This window comes from Hyperolius riggenbachi, chromosome 2 (genome assembly GCF_040937935.1).
Source record: "Hyperolius riggenbachi isolate aHypRig1 chromosome 2, aHypRig1.pri, whole genome shotgun sequence".
NCBI lineage: Eukaryota > Metazoa > Chordata > Amphibia > Anura > Hyperoliidae > Hyperolius > Hyperolius riggenbachi.
The window spans coordinates 259623676-259643935 of record NC_090647.1 but is presented as its reverse complement, the minus strand read 5'-3'; the positions used below and the strand labels follow the sequence as shown (position 1 = coordinate 259643935).

The 20260-nt window shown below is 44.4% G+C and overlaps 1 protein-coding gene across 2 annotated transcripts in view; it reads right to left on the bottom strand.

Annotated features, from left to right (window-relative positions):
• Positions 1-442: 442 nt before the first annotated feature.
• Positions 443-20260, bottom strand: part of PSPH (phosphoserine phosphatase) — a 32768-nt gene continuing 12950 nt past the window's right edge. For both annotated transcript variants that reach the window (XM_068268571.1, XM_068268572.1), the window contains exons 2-7: positions 11914-11949; positions 11321-11476; positions 7516-7650; positions 3429-3574; positions 2552-2700; positions 443-2397 (exon numbers count right to left, since the gene is read on the bottom strand). In XM_068268571.1, coding sequence (XP_068124672.1) covers positions 2254-2397; positions 2552-2700; positions 3429-3574; positions 7516-7650; positions 11321-11476; positions 11914-11930 — 747 coding nt within the window. In that variant the 5' untranslated portion in view covers positions 11931-11949 and the 3' untranslated portion in view covers positions 443-2253. The remainder of the gene's footprint in view (positions 2398-2551; positions 2701-3428; positions 3575-7515; positions 7651-11320; positions 11477-11913; positions 11950-20260) is intronic.

Below are 20260 nucleotides of genomic sequence, written 5' to 3'. Positions count from 1 at the left end.
ACTATAACTGCACAATCTAATAATAACAGTTACTGGATTTCAGTATTCCCCCTTATAAATTGGGAGAAGCGGTTATCAGCGCTGCTCAGGGTTAAGGCCCATACAAACCTGCAATAAGTCACTTGGCACAAATGATTTTGCTAAGGTCATCGGACAGCCATGCAGGAAAGTGCATGCCTAATGATCATCAAAGAAAACAATGAACAACAAAAGTCTACAGGAGATGGAATAGACATACTGGAGTTTTTTCCAGATGACGCCAGTTGTGGCATACCCAATTTCTTGTTATTTAGCACATCGGAACACTGGAAACCACAACCTCTTTTTACACTGTGCCTGTGCAAGACTGAGAGGGAGGGTTCACAATATCAGTCTCAAATGACTGTATAAAAGACAATTTAGCATGGTTGTTCATATAAATGATCAAACGACAAGACAAGTCTAGTGACAAAACCTGATCTTTAATGCAGGTGTTACTTAGCTTAAAACAGCCAAAACATTTGTTATGCATATGGTCAAAACACTCCGTTTGGCAAAGCAGGTTCATCCGTGCTGCAATGCAGTTTTCCTATTGGTTAGATCTATCTATGACACTTCATTCATTCTATAGACAACTAGCTAATAAGTGCTTGGTTCATTCTCAGCTCACATGAGGAATATAAACAAATATATTAAAGCTCTGCACAATTCAAAATACAAATTCTAAACCTAGGTAGGTCCCATAGCTTCATTAATTCATGAAATATTTCAGACAGCACTTGGCCCTTCTTGTGGCCATTCTTACATAAAAGGGGAACACAAGGTAAAAGGGGAACACAAGGTAAAAGGGGAACACAAGGCAAAAGGGAAAAAAAAGAAGCAAAAACCAAAATGCAGCACTAGTTTATATCACTCTTGGCAAATCTCCATAGTAAGATTGGACTCCACCTTAAAGGTGCACAGCCTCTGTATCCGAATAAGACTGTGGAATTGACTTCCAGCTCCCTCAGTCTACCATACCTAACAGTTGCATGACTTTGGTATTGACACAGGACTAGGCTGGGGTATTGGCAGCACAGAAAAGGTATGGCATGTGGCAGGAGTCAAGGCATGTGCAGTAGAGGTATTACTGGCCTTCCCAATTGGGATATCCATCCAAACACCAGAACTCACTGGGGCTCAGTACAGAATTTTACATACTATGCTCCAGAGGTGGCAAGGCTATGTTATACAGCACTGCCACCTGTTCATTTTAATGCAAAACTCCAGAGGTTAGCTTTAATTGTGCAGAATTATGTTTAGGGTGTTTGACCATAATCTGCATAGCTTCACTCACTGTCCTGAAGTGATGCATTATGGGTGTTACTTATTTCACAAGGGTGATTAGATGCAGAAACCTTGTGTTTTAAGGAGGTGATACTGTATATATTTTGTTTTATTTGCTTATGCACTGGTCACCACATGATCAGGCAAAATGTTGCAACATTTCTGTGCTAGCCCCTGTGAGCGTTGGATTTCCACAGAAGAAGGTGGAGAAAAAAATACAACATTAAAAGCCAAGAGCTGATGTGAAATGCTGTATTATGCAAGCAATGTTAGTCATTTGGGGGGCTCTTCCAGGGACTGATATTTTTCACTATGGCATTAGGGGTGAAGATGAGGCTGCCATGTCCAGGAGCATTAGGATGAAGTAACAGATGGCTTAGGGCATTTTTATGTTAATATGACACATGCCTGCTCCTCTTGAATCACTGCAATCTGTATTCTCACTCAAACAGCAAGTATTTCAAGTTGTGTTTCTAAACACCTGTTTACAACCGAAATCACTAATATGTACAATGTAAGTGAAATGTCAGCAGGCCAGGTAGACATTTGTGCGTAAAAATGCAGTGGAGTGGAAATATGGAGAACAGACAGTGGAATTTGCCATATGAAACTGGGACTCTGCACCCTTTTAAGATAACACAAAACTAAAAATGTTGTTCTTATACTTTAACAAAGCTAGTCATACATGGGTCAATAACTGACGGATGTTGCAAGCGTCTGAGCGGGTAGTTATGGTAGTAACTGATGCTACCACTTTGTCTACTCAGACTCAATTAGCAAAAATCTATCTAACCACTAGTGTTGTTCAAGTAAATATTAGCGAATACAAAAGATCTACCCTTCCCCCATTTCCCCAAGAATATCATAAAACTTCTACAGGCCCTTGTACAAAAGGCTGTGCAAAGAATATCTGAATAGCTACATAATAGAAAACTAGATCAATGACCATTAGTAAATTATATCATTGTGATTCATTTTGATACTGTCGTTGTCCAGTTCTCTAAGCAGCTCTTCGAAGTCTGTAATGTACCACTTGGCCTTTTCCTTCACTTGTTGCCTGACTACGTTGCCTCCAAATCCAATGAAACCATCCTAGGATACAAAAACAGCTCATTAGTCACTTACTACCAATAATTTCAAGCAAAATATCTACCGAACGCTAGCAAGATAGTACTTGCATTCCCTTAACACACTGACTGTTACCAATACATATTGTTGGTACATATATTTCAAGCACCAGACTTACAGCAGGGGGGCATGCTTCCATATCTGTAGCACCATCTCCAATCATGACTACATTTCTAAAGCCATACTTTTCCTTAAGAAGGCCAATGACTTTCCCTTTACCACCAGACTCTGCAGTAAGCTTCGTCTCATCAAATCCAGCATATTCACCTAAGAAGAGCAACACAGTTTGAATGGTTACAATAAAATAAGCAACAACAGGGTTTTTTTAAAGACTTTACATTTCTTGTACTGGACCGACATTCCAAATTTAGAGCAAATGGTTACCAATGTGAACAAAAAGCAACATAAAAAAAAAAAAAAAAAAAAGTTCCTGGAACTGACAACAGTTTGGAATCTACCCTGGCTTCTGAGGAGCTGCAAAATACTCAATATTGGCACTTGTAACCTACTCAATGATAAGGGTTCCATCTGTGCTGCTGCCAATGGTGGTTATAGTATAGTTCTATTACATATACTATAAATAAATAAACCTCTGAACACTGATTCTAAGTATTGCTGAGCAGTGGCATAACTAAGGAGCTCAAGGACCAGGTGTGAGTTTTATACGGGGCCCCAAGCATTCTATTGATATGGAGCCCCAAAACCTACCAAGGGCAGCGTCAGTGTCAGAGAGGTGTAATCAGAGTAAGAAAATAGCTTGTTAAGGATTACCACTATTCAATGTACATATAAAAGGTGTTCATTACCAGCATAGCACCAATAAAAAGCTAATAAGATAGAGGACCCCTAATGGGCCCCTCTCGCCCAAGAGCCCCAGTGCGGCCACAAGTTCGCAACCTCTGCATCCCCTACTGCTACGCCACTGTCACTCAGTGTACAAATGTTATGATTGCAACCATGAGCATTGTCCATCTAATATAAATGTAATATCCTACCATTGAAATAAAACTTGAGCCTGTTGGCATACACATTACTCAGAGGGATGTCCAGCTTTGCCGCTACATGTTCCACAATGCTTTGAAATCCTCCAGATATTAGAAAGACCTGTACGTTTTTCTGATGAAGACGGTGAACCAAATCCCTGGACAAGTAAAAAGCACTATATGAATGTTCATGAACAAACAGAAAATATCTTCAGCAGAAAATTGATGCCCTATGTATTATATCGATGAAACAAAATATTGTATTTAATGTCAGACTTGTGAATATGTGCATAGTTCACTAGCTCCACCCTTTATCTACAATCAATATAGGCCTGCGCAGAAGCGTATAATTTATTTCAGAGTAGAAGGATACCCTGAAGTGCTGCCCCTGGTGACCAGAGAGGCATGAGCTAACAAGTGCCAGTTAGCATATAGATCAGGTACCCAATGCCAGGACGCCTCCAAACAGCTCTGGCAATCCCAAAAATGCAATCACCATGCAATCAGCATAGGCTTCCTAAAGCCAATCTCTGCAGAAATCTGTTGCTTTGGCTTTCTGCCTGCAGCTAGAGTAAATGGGTGAACGCTCTTCTGCATTGTATTGCTGGCACCCTCATTACACAACTCAAGGCTGGGTGCGAAGGCTATCCTAATGCAGAGTGCCATTTGGGGTTAATCTGTTAGATGTAAATGGGGTGGCTACAAATAATGTTATTCCAGTGGCAAATGGAAATAGCTTGGGATTTATGTAGCAGTTACTCAAAGTATTGATTGGATGCCCTATACTCTGCTATAAGGATAGTGAATACTGGGGGGGGAGGAAGACATGGGCCTCAATTCACAGAGCTTTATTAACCGTTTGATAAAATTTTCCTCATGGGTAAAAATCTAATTTTGAATTCACTAAGGTGTTATAGATTTATTGATTTCGTCGATAAAACATTCGATAAATCTATAACACCGTAGTGAATTCAAAATTAGATTTTACACATGAGGAAAATTACCAAAGGTTTGATAAAGTGTTTGATAAAGCTCTGTGAATTGAGGCCAAGGCAGCAATATAGTTAGTAGGCACTTCAGATTAAGACTGCTGAAAGCTGGCATCCACACATTCATTAACAGAAGAATGGGATTGGCTGCATCCAGTGCCCACGTGTAGCAGCAGGAATGGGCCACTGCATAGCTAAGTACCATTAGAAATGGTTAGCCGATGTGGAGTTACAAATTGTGTTGCCACAAAGGACCCTAAGCACTGATTGATGATGGCACCCAACTGAAGTATACAAAGGGTGTCAGATCAGCATTGTTCTGTAGGCAGCCGCTATGTGCCAAAGTTAAACAGTAAGGTGGAAATTCAGCATCATCCAGCTCGCAGGAGGTGGGGGTAGCAGCAGAGCTTCAGCCTATGCAGCTGGCATAGGCTAGTGCAGTGGTTCCCAACCTTTTTGGAGTCGTGACACATCAAACCAAACGTTCAGATCTCTGTGACACGTAGACTAAATGCATGTAATAAAAGACAGCGTTTCCCCAGTAAATGCACATAAGAGACAGCTTTTCACCAGTAAATGCACATAATGACAAACAGCCAGTTGTCCCCAGTATATGTAGCCAGGGGTATATGTGCCCAGTATATGGAGCCAGGGGTATATGTGCCCAGTATATGTAGCCAGGGGTATATGTGCCCAGTATATGTAGTCAGGGGTATATATGTGCAGTATATGTAGGCAGAGGTATATATGCGCAGTATATGTAGCCAGGGGTACATATGCGCAGTATATGTAGCCAGGGGTACATGTGCCCAGTATATGTAGCCAGGGGTACATGTGCCCAGTATATGTAGCCAGGGGTACATGTGCCCAGTATATGTAGCCAGGGGTACATGTGCCCAGTATATGTAGCCAGGGGTACATGTGCCCAGTATATGTAGCCAGGGGTACATGTGCCCTGTATATGTAGCCAGGGGTACATGTGCCCAGTATATGTAGCCAGGGGTACATGTGCCCTGTATATGTAGCCAGGGGTACATGTGCCCTGTATATGTAGCCAGGGGTACATGTGCCCTGTATATGTAGCCAGGGGTACATGTGCCCTGTATATGTAGCCAGGGGTACATGTGCCCTGTATATGTAGCCAGGGGTACATGTGCCCAGTATATGTAGCCAGGGGTACATGTGCCCAGTATATGTAGCCAGGGGTACATGTGCCTAGTATATGTAGCCAGGGGTACATGTGCCCAGTATATGTAGCCAGGGGTACATGTGCCCAGTATATGTAGCCAGGGGTACATGTGCCCAGTATATGTAGCCAGGGGTACATGTGCCCAGTATATGTAGCCAGGGGTACATGTGCCAAGTATATGTAGCCAGGGGTACATGTGCCCAGTATATGTAGCCAGGGGTACATGTGCCCAGTATATGTAGCCAGGGGTACATGTGCCCAGTATATGTAGCCAGGGGTACATGTGCCCAGTATATGTAGCCAGGGGTACATGTGCCCTGTATATGTAGCCAGGGGTACATGTGCCCTGTATATGTAGCCAGGGGTACATGTGCCCAGTATATGTAGCCAGGGGTACATGTGCCCAGTATATGTAGCCAGGGGTACATGTGCCCAGTATATGTAGCCAGGGGTACATGTGCCCAGTATATGTAGCCAGGGGTACATGTGCCCAGTATATGTAGCCAGGGGTACATGTGCCCAGTATATGTAGCCAGGGATACATGTGCCCAGTATATGTAGCCAGGGATATATGTGCCCAGTATTTGTAGTCAGGGATATATGTGCCCAGTATTTGTAGTCAGGTGTATATGTGCCCAGCATATGTAGTCAGGTGTATATGTGCCCAGTATATGTAGCCAGAGGTATATGTGCCCAGTATATGTAGTCAGGTGTATATGCACCCAGTATATGTAGTCAGGTGTATATGTGCCCAGTATATGTAGCCAGGTGCCCCCCCCCCCCCAGGAGTAGAGAGCGAGGGAAGGAGAGCGGCACCTCAGGGTGCTCTCCCTCCCTCGCTCTCTCCTCCGGAACGAAGTGCGGTGGCTGGCAGAGGGGCGGAACTTACCTTCCGTGTCTCCGTCTGGTCTCGTCGCAGGTGCGGGATGATTTGCCACTACTCTGGTCTGATCCAGACCAAAGCAGCGGCTGCGGCACCAGAACTTCCGGCGCTTGGAGCGACACGGAAGGTAAGTCCCGCCCGCTGCAAACGCCTGACCGCAGTTAGTTCCGGAGGAGAGAGCGAGGGAGGGAGAGCACTCTAAGGTGAGGGAAGGGGGGGGGGGGGAAAAGATGGCCCCCTTCTCCGCTGCTGCCCACAGCTCTCCCTCCACTGCGCTGCTTTCCTCCGAGAGCTGACACTGCGACACATACCCGAAGCTGCGCGACACATGTATGTGTCGCGGCACATGGGTTGGGAACCACTGGGCTAGTGGATAGCTACTGTCAACACAAAGTGGTATGGCAGTAAAATGTGTAACTGCTCTACATCCCAAAGCTGGCACGCAAGTTGACAGTGCCAGGATATGCATTAGCATTTTATGCCACAGACTGCTTGGTAAAGCAGGATTGGGTGACTGAAAAGATACTATCTGCTGTGCAGCTCTTGACTAAGGTATGATAATGGCTGCACTGTAACTGAAATGGGGGAGGGGGGGCGGTGAGGCACTATGTGGTGGCTGGATAGAGTACTGGTTAAGGGCTCTGCCTTTGACATGGGAGACCAGGGTTCGAATCCTGGCTAGGTCAAGTACCTATTCAGTAAGGAGTTCAAGGCAAGACTCCCTAACACTGCAGGGTGGCCTCCTGAGCGCGTCCCAGTGGCTGCAGCTCTTGAGCGCTTTGAGTCCGAAAGGAGAAAAGCGCTATACAAGTGTTCGGATTCGGATTATTATATACTATGTAGGTCAAGCCTATTTTTTTTGGTAGAAATACTTCATAAAAGGAACACTAATCAATAAACTCAGTAAGCCTAAAACTCTAAATGGAAATTGCACCAGATGGCATTTTTGTTTACCACATGAAGCTATGGGAACCATTTCTCCAACCCATTCTCTGTTTTATAGTGTGTGGTTTCTGGTCTTCTAAAACTACAACTTACCGTATCCCCTCAGTGAGCCTTGGAGGGTGCTCTGTAATCAAAGCTTGCACTTGCTCCCTTGATGGATGAATTAATGCAAGTCTCTCAGTTAGAGCTGCCTTAAATGTAAGGGATCCTCCCATTGCTTTGCGAGTCCTATGAAAACATTTGAGAATAATAAATGGCTTTATCTGGACAACAGCATACAGCATTATACAGAAATAGGTTTAAATCTATTATAATAATAGTGAAAAGTACAAATATTTCCTTGCGAAATGTCATAAAAGATCTTAGAATGATACACCACACTGCAGTTAGACTGTAAAGTTTTCAGTATGTTGAATGTGTTGGCACAGAGTGGGCAGACTAATGCATGAATTCCTCATGGACTGCAGGAATAGAATGGGAATGTTCCCATGGCACTCACATGACATGCTGTCTGGGCTTACGATCCAGATTCCTTGGCAGTCTGCCCTATGTGCAACGCACGCCCCACACAATGGACAGATCGTCATGGTCAGCTTTCAAACAGCTAGTAGAATGATGTGTTTATGGATAGTAAACTTAAGTCACATAAGCATCCCTGGCTAAGTAAACTTAAGTCACATAAGCATCCCTGGTTACCAGCGATCCGCCCGGCGGATCGTTGGTAACCAGTCTTATCACCCGAACGATAGTCTGTACACACGTCGGATTTGACGCGAAAACGTCCGAACGACGGAACGTTCAAACGACGGGTCGTTCGCTAAAATCCGACGTGTGTATGGGCCTTTATCCACTTTGCAATAGTGGTTTTAGATGGTTAAAGGCCTTAGCTTTCCCTGACGGCAGAACAATGGCAAATAGCTTTCCCTGATGGCAGGTACAAAAGGTACCTAATAAGACATTGTCTAACATATTAGCAGTGGAAATCATATTCTTTACAGTACTTAGGGTTCAGAAAGTAGGGTTCTGTGGAAAACCAACCGAGGCAGAAGGCTTGATATAAGCTAAATAAAATCATATCATCTAGAATGGCAATGTAGTCAATGGGTAGGACCTAGCTGTACAAATGGCTACAAGGAACGCTGGTGAGAAAGTGAGCAAGTTCCTGTAGCATAGATCATGCACTTTTAATTTAACAATAATAAATATTCTGCCCTACCTTTGGGCTCTGCACATGAGCAGCTACTACAAAGCAGCAATTATTTGCCAGCTAGTAACATTGTACTGGTACATGGAACCTCCTTTGTTGGTTTGTCAGGAGCTGCCGAATACCCTCTCGACTCAATACCATTTGATACCCTCCTACAGCTTCCTAAATCCCTTAGACCTGAAAACCTAAGCCATCACCACCACAGAGCTTTCCAGAGATATTCAGATCACACACTGGATATAATCTATAACATGGGGCTTGCATTACCAGAGACTGGAGGAGAATCATTTATTTTCAAACGGCTGATCTAAATGATTCAAAAGTGATAGACATTTCATTTTTAAAAGGCATCAAAAGCTTGCTGGATATTGGAGTAGTTTGCTCAGCTGCATTTTTATCTAAGGAAAGTTGGCATAGCAGAGGCCAGTGTGCAGGAACACTCCTGGCAACTTTGCACTTAGACTTGCACTAATGGTGTGTACACATTTGAAAGATTAATGAAAGATCTTAGACCAATTTTACCCCTTCCATGAAATATGAGAGCCATACTCTACACAGTCTATTCTATTGAGCGGAACTCCCTACCAGATAACAATCTTTGCAAGATGCTGTACACAAAGATGCTGTAGGGGCCCATACACTCAGCCGATTTTCTGTTTGCAAATCGGTTGGCCAATCGACCGATCGATGGCCGATTTCGATGGATTTCCATCGAACTGGCAGGGTGGAAAATTTAGGTCGATCTGATGAGATTGCTTATCAGTTTGCATTGGCCTTAATGGAAATCTGATGGCAAAAAATGCCATCAGATCGAATTTCAATAGATTTCAAACTGAAATCTATTTGAATTCTATCCTGGTAAAAAATGTTCTAAAAACGCATCAGATAGATAAGAAATGCATCTGATGATCTATCTGCTGCCAATCTGACGAGTGTATGGGCACCTGTACACATTCAAAAGATCTGTTCCTGCAAAAGATCCACCAGGATGGATTTTCAGATCTGCAGAGGATTGTCAGATATGGAGATGAATGTCTGTTAAACAAGGTGTGTATGAGGATCTGCAGATATAGACTATGAATGCATTTTGCAGGAACGGATCTTTTGCAGGAACAGATCTTTTGCAGATACTGATCTTTCGCATGTGTACAGCAATTTGTGTGCAGCATCTTGCAAAGATTTTTATCTGATGGGGAGTTCAGCTCAATAGAATAGACTGTGTAGGGTATGCTCTCATACTACATGGAAGGGGGTAAAATTGGTCTAATGCTGAATACACACGGTTCGTTCCCGCATTAAATGCGCCGCTCGATTCCCGACTAATCGATTATTCCCGAACATTTCCGAGCGCATTTCGATGATTTTTAGGTCGATTGCCATGTAAAGTATGGCAAATCGACCTAGCGATCCATCGAACCGTGAATCGGACATGTCGGAAATAAACGAATTGATGGGAATCGAGCGCGGGAACGAACCGTGTGTATCCAGCATAAGATCTTTCACTAATCTTTCAAGAGTGTACACACCATTAGGCTCAGTGTAGGTAGTCTGCTTCACTCTAGAGAAAATAAACAAAACATGATTCAGCATTGCCACCTGTTACTGATGGTTAGTGGAAATACCCGTAGAGCACTTCTAGGTCCATTTTAATGAGCCAGACACTTTGGAAGGGTGTACGCAAACTTTATAGTAGGAAAAAAAAAAAAAAAAAGCATAGTAACCTGGCCAAATCAATCTCTATCCCAGGTGTTTTATTATTGCAGCTGTGGAAGTAGCTGTGGATCTAGAAACACTGTCCCCCCACATGCTCCTCTATGCTGATGCAATGTATTTCCCTGCCCTTGTATTGGTGCAGTGGGTGGGGCAAAAGTACCTGAATGACCTCATCATCCATGCACATATGCCCCAACAACGAGCAGGGTACAGAGGGGACCACCCAGCAGCCTCCACACACATAAGAGGTTCTGCAAGTGTCTTTGAATTGGAGCCAACACTGAGTACACAAGCTACAAGAGCTACTATGTCTGACTACATGTGCAGATAAGCTCTCCTTGACGTCCAGGTTACTTCTTTTGTATAAACATTGAGTACATAAGCTATAAGGGTGTGTGCACACTCAATTCTGATTGGCCAATGACTGACCAATTTTACCACCTCCGTATATTTTGAATACTATGAACAGATTGCGTACTTAGGCTCTCATACTACATGAAAGTGGTAAAATGTGCCAGTTAAAATTGCATGTGTGTATGCACCCTAAGAACTACAAAATGTTTCTTGAGTTCATGAGACGATTGTGAATACAGACTATGCAAACTGTTACACGAGTTATTAACCACAGTAGATGTTTATATTTCCTAACTATGGCTACAACTACTGAATGCACACTAGAAATCATAAGAATGTAATCAGTATCAGATAATAATACCTACAGTTACTTCAGATTACTTACAAATAAATGTCAACTTACAAAAATGTATCGTAAGTGCACATAAAATTGCCATGCACTACCTGAACATGGCAGCTTTACCACTGGCAATCCATGGATCCCAATGCCACATATAGCTAAACTCTAACAAGGAAACTACGGAATTAAAAGCATAAAAAAAGTATAGCTTCTTATTGCCACTTGGAGACAAGTACACTGGAGAAGATGAATTAAAAAGTTTACCAATGGGAAAATGCACTTACATTTCTGCCACTGCATCTCCTACACCACAGAACTTTGCCAGCTCATCGATACCCTCTTCCTTAATAACGGTGCTGTCCACATCAAAGCAGACAGCATCTGCCCTGCACAAGAGTTCCTTTAGCTGTGAAAGGGAAGACATTCTGTGTTGCACACGCCTAGAAAAAATAAGAATAAAAGGCATGGTCAAGTTCACTTATACATTACCTTAACCAAGAAAATGGTTGTCTGAAGGAAAGACACACTTTCAATCAACAAACTAGAGGAGTCCGAGACGAGGGGTTGGAGTTGGTGGAATCATAAACTGAGGAGCGAGATCATTTTTGTACAGCCCTGTCCAAGATGCAACGATTTTTGTTGAATAATTTGGTTTATTTAACAGTATCAGCCACTACAGCAGACAGCATCAACCGCAACTTAGGGGACACTGAGCTGCCAAAACAGATCTGACTAACAAACTGGACACAAGAGTGGGGAGTTCAGGTCTGTTGTCGGCTCAAAAGGTTGTGATGGTCTTCACAGATTCTTTACTTTTATTCATAAGACTTCATTGCATACTTCCTGTCTACAATGCATATTAATATAGTTTTATTACCTGATATTGGTGCACATGGATTACGTAACTGGAAATCTGCAACAGAAACCAATACAACACTAGTTATATTAGGTGGAACATTCACATACACACATGTATAGTATATCAAGTGTAATCAGAATGTTATTAATATGGATATGTATTTATGAATGGTTTTCAGTTGGCCAGCCAGAATTTAAATAAAATTAAACTACTACTTTGTATGTAACCAAAATGTATACTAGAGCCACAGATATGTACTATGGAAGAGCATTTAGATAGCTTTAGGCTTTGGGGGAGGGCGGGGGGGGGGGGTAGAGATGATAAGATTTACCCACGAACAAAAGAATCCCAAAGCAGGTGTTCTTGTGTTGTGTTTAAAAGGAAGCTTCTGGTTAAATGGATATTAAGGCCTTGTTCACATTATAAATCGCTAGCGCAAGCACTGAGCGATTTATTGAGTTTTGTCATTTCTTTTCCCAGCGCTTTGCACTTAGAAAAGCGGTTTTCTAAGCGCTTTTGCAGATCGATTTAGATTTTCACTTCCTAGTGTCAGTCAGGAAGTGAACTCTTTCACCCGGAAAAGAATAAATACAATGTATTTATTATTAAAAGCGCTCGGGAAATCGCTATACAAAGTGCTTTTTCAAGCGCTTTGTGATTTCCCTATACCGTCCATTGAGCCAAAGCACTCAGAATGGTACAGCCAGCACTTTTGAAAGTGGAAATCAATCGAAACACTCGTATGTGAACACTCTCATAGGGAATCATTGCACAAGCGCTTTGACGATTTCTAAAATCACCAGCGCTTACAAAACCTTGCAAACGCTCATAGTGTGAACAAGCCCAAAATCTGCCACCTTTATTTCCTTTGAAAAATGCTCATGGCCTTGCTCTATTGCTCGGCCTATGCTTGTCCTGGCCTGTAAGCACATGGCATTTTCTAAAAGGGAATAAAGATGGCAGCCTCCATACCCCTCTTACTACAGGTTTCCTTTAATATTTTGGTCTAGTTTTGATTGCAGACACCTCTCCCCCCCTAAAACTTTGTAAATAAAACTTCTGAATTTTGGCACTAAGTGTGCTTGACAAGTCGACAGCTTCCATTTCTAACAAACCATAAAGGAAACAAAATGGTCAAGTGCTAATCGTTTCAAAACCCAGCTTCAGAATGTGATTGACATTTTACAATATTTGAAGCAAAAAATAAATAAATTAAACATTCTTTAACAGCTGCTACTACAGGTTGGTACAGGGAGAACTGGTGACAAGCTGAATTCTCATAATACAAACAAACTTTGGTTCATCTTTTGTATGTTCACAACAAGGCGATTCATGCTGTGGCACAAAAAAAAAAAAAAAAAAAAAAAAAAAATCAGAGAAAGCAGGAATCAATGCAACCAGAATGGCCATAATCTTGCATGTTCCAATGCATGGCTTCTATACTGTTCTGCCATGTCATTCTCTTGCATCACAACCACATGTGTCCAGTGCTGGTGCAAGCTATCATATGCTTACATTGCATAACACTGTTTGCTCTTCTTACATTTAGCACACACGTGTCATGACGGCTTATAACAATCTGGCAAAGTTCCCTCTACCTCTGTGGACTTTGCAGATTGCTTAACGGTTGTGACATGTTTAATATGCATCTCTGTAGTTTCCATTGAAACAGAGAGCTGATCTGAAAATAAACTGGTTTGAGCTTCTGGTCTGCCAACTAACACATAAAAGAAATGGGAAAGCAGGGGTTCCAAGAGCCATCTTTTACCCCAATGTAGAGTGCTACACTGAGCAGTGTAGCATAAAGAGGTCTTTTGTCAATGAACTGCTTAACTGATCAATTTTGAAAGGTTGTGTGCAGACCTGACAAATACTAAAGTCATGGACATTTGCTGTCTCTAAGTTGAACCTTTGGACAGAATATGAATGGTTGCCAGTCTGGTTTCCACTTAAATCTAAGTTTGGGCAAAGTTTTTAAATGAGAGATATATATAAATAACATACTCTACAGAATTATCACAGAGTACCAGATTTGCCCCCAAAAAAAGAGAGTCATGAAAAGATAGTATATTACCAGTCTCACCGCCCCCCCATCAGCGTATAGAGTTTGGATTACCACTAGATTACTAAGAAGGTTGGGCAACCCTCTACAACTGCATCTCTTTCAGGAAGTCCTGTGGAAGAAGCATACCCCTCTATTGGGCTAGATCTATGCACATATCTGTCTGTAGAACATCTGGACCTTGGGGCTGTGGCATTCGTATTTACGCCATGTTTCCTGTACAGACAGATTATGTATCTAAAATGTAACTGTGGAAGGGTGCCATGGCTGGGGCAGGTTTGGCACTGTACAAGGCTGGAGGCCAAGGTCAGGTAGCATATACTATTTATGGTTATATTATGGGAAGTCGTTGGGTAGAGAGTTCTTAAGGATATTTTCCCAAAAAGTTGAACAGCAGTTGCACAATAAAATTGCCACTGCCCCAGTTCATCAAAGTAACTATCAAAATGGAGTTCTGCCCAACTGCACAATGGTTTAAAACACTCAGGGCCGTGCAGAGGATACTTAAGTGGGGAAGTGCTCAAATTTAAAAAAGGGGCCTGGAAACGCCTTCCCCGCATACCCCCCCCCCTCCTCGTTTCTGGCTAGGGGGGGGGGGGGATTGGTTGTCATGTGGGTGCTGAATGCAGATCCTGGGTGCCATGTGGGTTCTGGGTGTAAGAACTGAGGGTCATTTGGGTTCTGGCTATGGTTGGGTATCGAGTGTCATGCGGGTGTTGATTGCAAGTACTTAGTGCCATGTGAGATCTGGGTGCATGTACTGGATGTCATATGGGTGCAGGTATTGGATGTGACATGGGTGCGAATACTTGGCGCCATGTCTGTACTGGGTGCGGGCTATAGGTGGACTTTGGGCATCACATGAATTTTGAATGCAGGTACTTTGGGTGCAGGTACGGGTTAAGTGGGTGCTTGGTGCAGATAGTGGGGGCCATGTGGAAGCTGTGTGCAGGTGTGAGTACTGGGTGCAATTTTAGGCCTGGGTGCAGATACTTGGTGTCATGTGAGTGTGAGTACTGGGTGCCAACTATGAGTGGAAGGGGTGGATTCCGGGAAAAATAGAGGTCAGTGTGGGTGCTGCAGGAAGGGGCAAGGCCGTACAGAGGATCCTCAAGGGGGTGGTGCTCACATTTGAAATCGATAAATCGTGCTAAATTGTGTATGTAATACCCCCTCTCCAGAAAGCATAAGGCAGTCTACACAACAACAACAACAAACAACATTTATAAAGCGCTTTTCTCCCGTGGGACTCAAAGCGCATAAGCATGGCTCCGACCATCGTGGTACAGAGGAAGAATTTTATAAATCTGGAAATGCCAGGCTAAACAGGTGGCTTTTCAGTCTGGATTTGAATAGCTCCAGGGATGGTGCTGTCTTTACTGGGTGTGGTAGGGAGTTCCAAAGAGTAGGGGCAGCATGACAGAAGGCTCTGTCACCAGATTTTTTGAGGTGCACTCTGGGAGTGACCAAGTTTATAGAACTTGCTGATCTGAGGCTGTGAGAGGTGTGGTGCAGCTTCAGCAAGTCCTTCATGTATCCAGGGCCCAGATTATGCAGGGATTTGAATGTCAGCAGTCCAATCTTGAAGAGTATTCTCCATTCTACTGGTAGCCAGTGCAGTGAGCGAAGGATCGGTGTAATGTGACAGTGGCGAGGCTGGTTTGTTAGCAATCTGGCAGCAGCATTCTGCACTAATTGCAGGCGACGCAGTTCCTTTTTGGGGAGGCCAGCATAAAGGGCATTGCAGTAGTCCAGCCGTGATGTGATGAAGGCGTGGACTAGGGTTGGAAGATCCTCTGGGGGAATCAGATGTTTAATCTTTGCAATGTTCTTCAGATGAAAGTAGGAAGATTTAACTACAGATGAAATTTGGTTTCTGAAACTCAATTCCCCATCGATTAGTACGCAAAGGCTGCGCACAAGGTTGGAGCTGTTTATGTCTGAATTCCCAATCCTGATTGGTGTTGCTTTAGTATAGAGCTGTTTTGATGGTGAGCACTGGCTTTGGACAAACAGGACCTCAGTTTTGTCAGCATTCAGTTTCAACCAGTTATCATTCATCCATGCCTGAAGCTCAGCTAAGCAAGAGTTTATTTTTGGGGTAGGGTCTGTTCCACCAGGTTTGAAGGACAGGTATAGCTGTGTGTCATCGGCGTAGCAGTGGTACGTCAGGCCATGTCGTTGGATAAGTGTACCGAGTGGCAACATGTAGATTGCAAACAGCAGAGGGGATAGGATTGATCCTTGTGGCACTCCAAATTGTAGAGGTGCAGGTTTGGACATTATAGGTCCTAGGGATACTCTCTGTGTTCTGTCAGTCAGGAATGATCTGAACCACTGGAGGACTGATCCACTGATGCCACAGTACTCCTTCAGTCTGTTAAGCAGGATTTCATGGTCAACTGTATCAAAAGCCGCTGAGAGATCCAACAGGATTAGGATGGAGCATTCCCCTCTGTCCCTTGCCATGAGCAGATCGTTGCAGACTTGGATGAGGGCTGTTTCACAGCTGTGGTGTTTCTTAAAGCCAGATTGTAGAGGGTCCAGGATGTTGTTTACTGACAGCCTGGTTTCAAGTTGCAGATAGACAGCCTTTTCAATAACTTTACCTAAGAAGGGGAGGTTGGAGACAGGTCTGTAGCTGCTCATAGCATCTGGATCCATGGAAGGTTTTTTTAAGAAGGGGCTTGATGATTCCTTCTTTTAGAGAGGTAGGAAACCTCCCTGCTTGCAGAGAGCAATTTACTATTTTGTGAAATGCTGGACCAAGCAGGTCAGGGCATTTCAGCATATGTTTAGTTGGTCCAGGGTCCAGGTCGCAGGTTGTCTGGCGGAGACGACAGAGGATGTCTGAGAGCTCTTCCTCACTAATACTTTTGAAGTCAGTCCAAGGTGTTAGGTTGTTTTTGCAGCTATTTCCATTAGTTGCATGAGTCTTGGGTGCTGTGGACTGAATGAGAGACCGAATAGAAGATACTTTGTCAGCAAAGTAGCAAGCAAATTTCTCACATAGCTCCTTTGAGGGAGTTATAGTGGGTTTTAGACAGGATGGATTACATAGTCTATCAACTGTGCGGAATAGTTGGGCTGGTCTGTTGGCGGCCTTTGCGATCTCCTGTGATAGGTAGGAAGATTTTTTTCTTGGTGATCGCATTTTGGTAGCTTTCCAGGTGAGAGACAAGGGTGTGTTTATCTTTTGAATTCTGAGATTTTCGCCACTTCCTTTCTAGTCTGCGCACTTCTTTCTTTATGTCCTTTAGTGAGTTGTCAAACCACCGTGCATGGTGAAGTGGTGTAGATCGTTTGATGCGAACTGGAGCGAGGGCGTCATAGGCAGATGACACTGCATGGTTGTATATCAGGACCATGGAGTCTGGGTCTGCGCAATGATTGGTTAATGCGTCGAAGTTGAGGATATTCTGAACGTGCTGGGGTGAGACATCTTTCAGTGAACGGTATTTTAGGAGTGCTTTCCCTCTGTGTTTTATCGCTGGTGCTGTCAGAGTGAAGTGGATGGTGTGGTGGTCTGACCATACCACTGGGTTTATATCCATGTGTGATATTAAAAGTCCGGAATGAAATATAAGATCCAGGGTGTGCCCTTTCATGTGGGCACACGCACACACACACGTACACACGTACACACACACACACACACACACACCTCTTTATAGCTGTATCAAGCAGTCTTTGTGTCTCCTTCCAACCAACTCTTTTGGTGCCACTACCCTCAAATCAGCAGTGATAGGTGCCCACTATTAGAGTGGGCACAGTGGAGCCTGAGGTAGGCACGGACTCACCTTTCATTACTAGGACCTCTGTCCCTCTTGATCAGCACCCAAGCTTCTTTTCATGCAAAGAAGTGGTTACCAATATGCAGTGGTTGCTAAGCATTAGTAGATGCAAAACTGCAGTAATTGCCAAGGTGCAGTGGGTGCCCAGATGCCATTGGTGGTAAGATGCAAAGGTTCACTGTGTGCTAAGTTGCAGTGGGTGCCAAGATGCCAAAGTACAGTCTGTGTCAAGCTGCTGTGGGTACCAAGGTCCAGTTTGTATTGGGTGTTTATTTGCAGTGGGTGCTAAGCAGTATTGGGTGCTGAATGAGTAGCAGATGGTGGTAAACAATAGTGGGTGCCACGTGAGTGCTAATTGGTACAGGGAGCCATGTGAGTGTTGGACATGAGTGAGTAGGGAGTGCCATGTGTGGTCTGGATGTGTGCCATGGGAGAGTACAGAGTATCATATGGGTTCGGACCAAGGATGGGTACTGGGTACTATTTGGGTGCTGGTCATGGACTGGTACTAGGTGCATATAATGGCTTTGGAACTTGGTGGTGTGTGATTACTGTGCCATGTGGCTGCTGATTATGGGGGTATGTGGGTCTTAGGTGCAAATACTGAGTGCCAAGTGGGTACTGGGAGTGAGTACATGGTGACATATGGGTGATGGGTGCTGGCTAGTGGGGTATTTGTTGTCCTGTGGGTGCTAAAGGCAGATGCTGGGTGCCATGTAGGTTCTGGGTGCTGGCAGGGGGTGTAATTCTGGGGCTTTATGGGTGTGTATCAACTATCATGTAGGTGTTGATTGCAGGTACTCAGTCCCTTGCGAGTTCTGGGTGCAAGTACTGGATGTCATATGTGTCAGTGCTTGGTGTTTATGCTGGGCACCAAGTGGAGGCTTAGTGCAACTGGAACTACTGCAGATGAAGCATGTGGGTGTTGGGTGTAGGTACTGGTTATCACTTAGGTGTGAATACTTGGTGCCATGCCTGCACTGGGTGCTAGCTATGGGTGGGCATTGTGTGTTATGTGGGTTCTGAGTGCAGGTACTTTGGGTGCTAGTACTAGTTATGTGAGTGCAGATAGTGGGTGCCATGTGAAGGCGGTGTGCAGGTGTAAGTAGTGAGTGCCATGTTGGGGCTGGGTGCAAGTACTGTGCCATGTGGGTGGGTGGGAGGGAGAAGTAACTGTGGGTGCTGTGGAAGGTAGAGGTCAGTATGGGTGCTGGAGGAAAGGGAGGTCACTGTGGGTCCTTTGGGGGAGGTCACTGTGGGTCTTGGGGGAGGTAGAGGTCATTGTGGGTGCTGGAGGAAAGGGAGGTCACTATGGGTGCTGCTATGAATGGCATAGTTGCTGCTAAGGGAGGTAGAGGTCTGTGTGGGTGCTGTGAAAGGAAGAGATCAGTATGGGTTCTGGAGGAAGGGGAGGTCACTGTGGGTGCTGGGAGAAGTCAGTGTGGTTACTGGAGGAGGAGGGAGTGGATGCTGGGTGTTGGGAGAGGCCACTGTGGGTGCTGGCAATGGGAGAGGTCACTGTAGGTGCTGCTTTTGGGATAGGAGGTCCCTGTGGGTGCTGCAGGGGACAGGAGGGTAGTCGCTGGGGGAGGGAAAGATCACTGTGGGTGCTGGGGGAGGGATAGGTCAGTGTGGGTGCTGGGGTAGGCCGGATCACTGCTAGAGCTGGGGAGGGAGAGGTCACTGTGGGTGCTAGGTGGAGGGAGAGGTCACTGTGGGTGCTGGGGAGGGAGAGGTCACTGTGGGTGCTAGATGGAGGGAAAGGTCACTGTGGGTGCTAGGTGGAGAGGTCACTGTAGGTGCTAGGTGAAAGGAGAGGTCACTGTGGGTACTGGGGAGAGAGAGAGCAGTATGGGTCCTAGGTGGAGGGAGAACTCACTGTGGGTGCTAGGTGGATGGAGAGGTCACTGTGGATGCTAGGTGGAGGGAGAGGTCACTATGGGTGCTGGGGAGGTAGAGGTCAGTATGCGTCCTAGGTGCAGGGAGAGGTCAGTATGCCACACTAGGATTCCTGCCTGGGACTCTTCACTTGAAAGTGTCCCAGACGCGGGTGGGGCTTCCAGCAGGTGGGCGGGGCCTATTTTGCGCGGCAAGAGGGGCCTTTTTTTAAGGTTTTAAATAGCGGGGGTGCCTGGGCACCCAGAGCACCCCCCTCTGCACGTGCCTGAAAACACTGCACTGTTCCCTCTATTACATGTAGTTAATAAGGGCATTTCAATGATTAAAGTTAAATGCTTGTGTGCAAAATAAATAAATAAATAAAAAAAAAAAAAACATGGTACAGCATCCATTTAAAAATTGTAATGTCAAAATAAAACATACCTTGTTGTAGATTACCTCTATCTGTCATTACAGTATATATCCTTACTACCTGGCAGCAGTCATCATAGGAATTGGCTGCTGACACCCCCCTCCCCCCAGTCATCATAGATCTTAGCTACTGATTCTACCCACACACACACACACACACACACACACACACACAAACAAACACAATCATACGATAGCT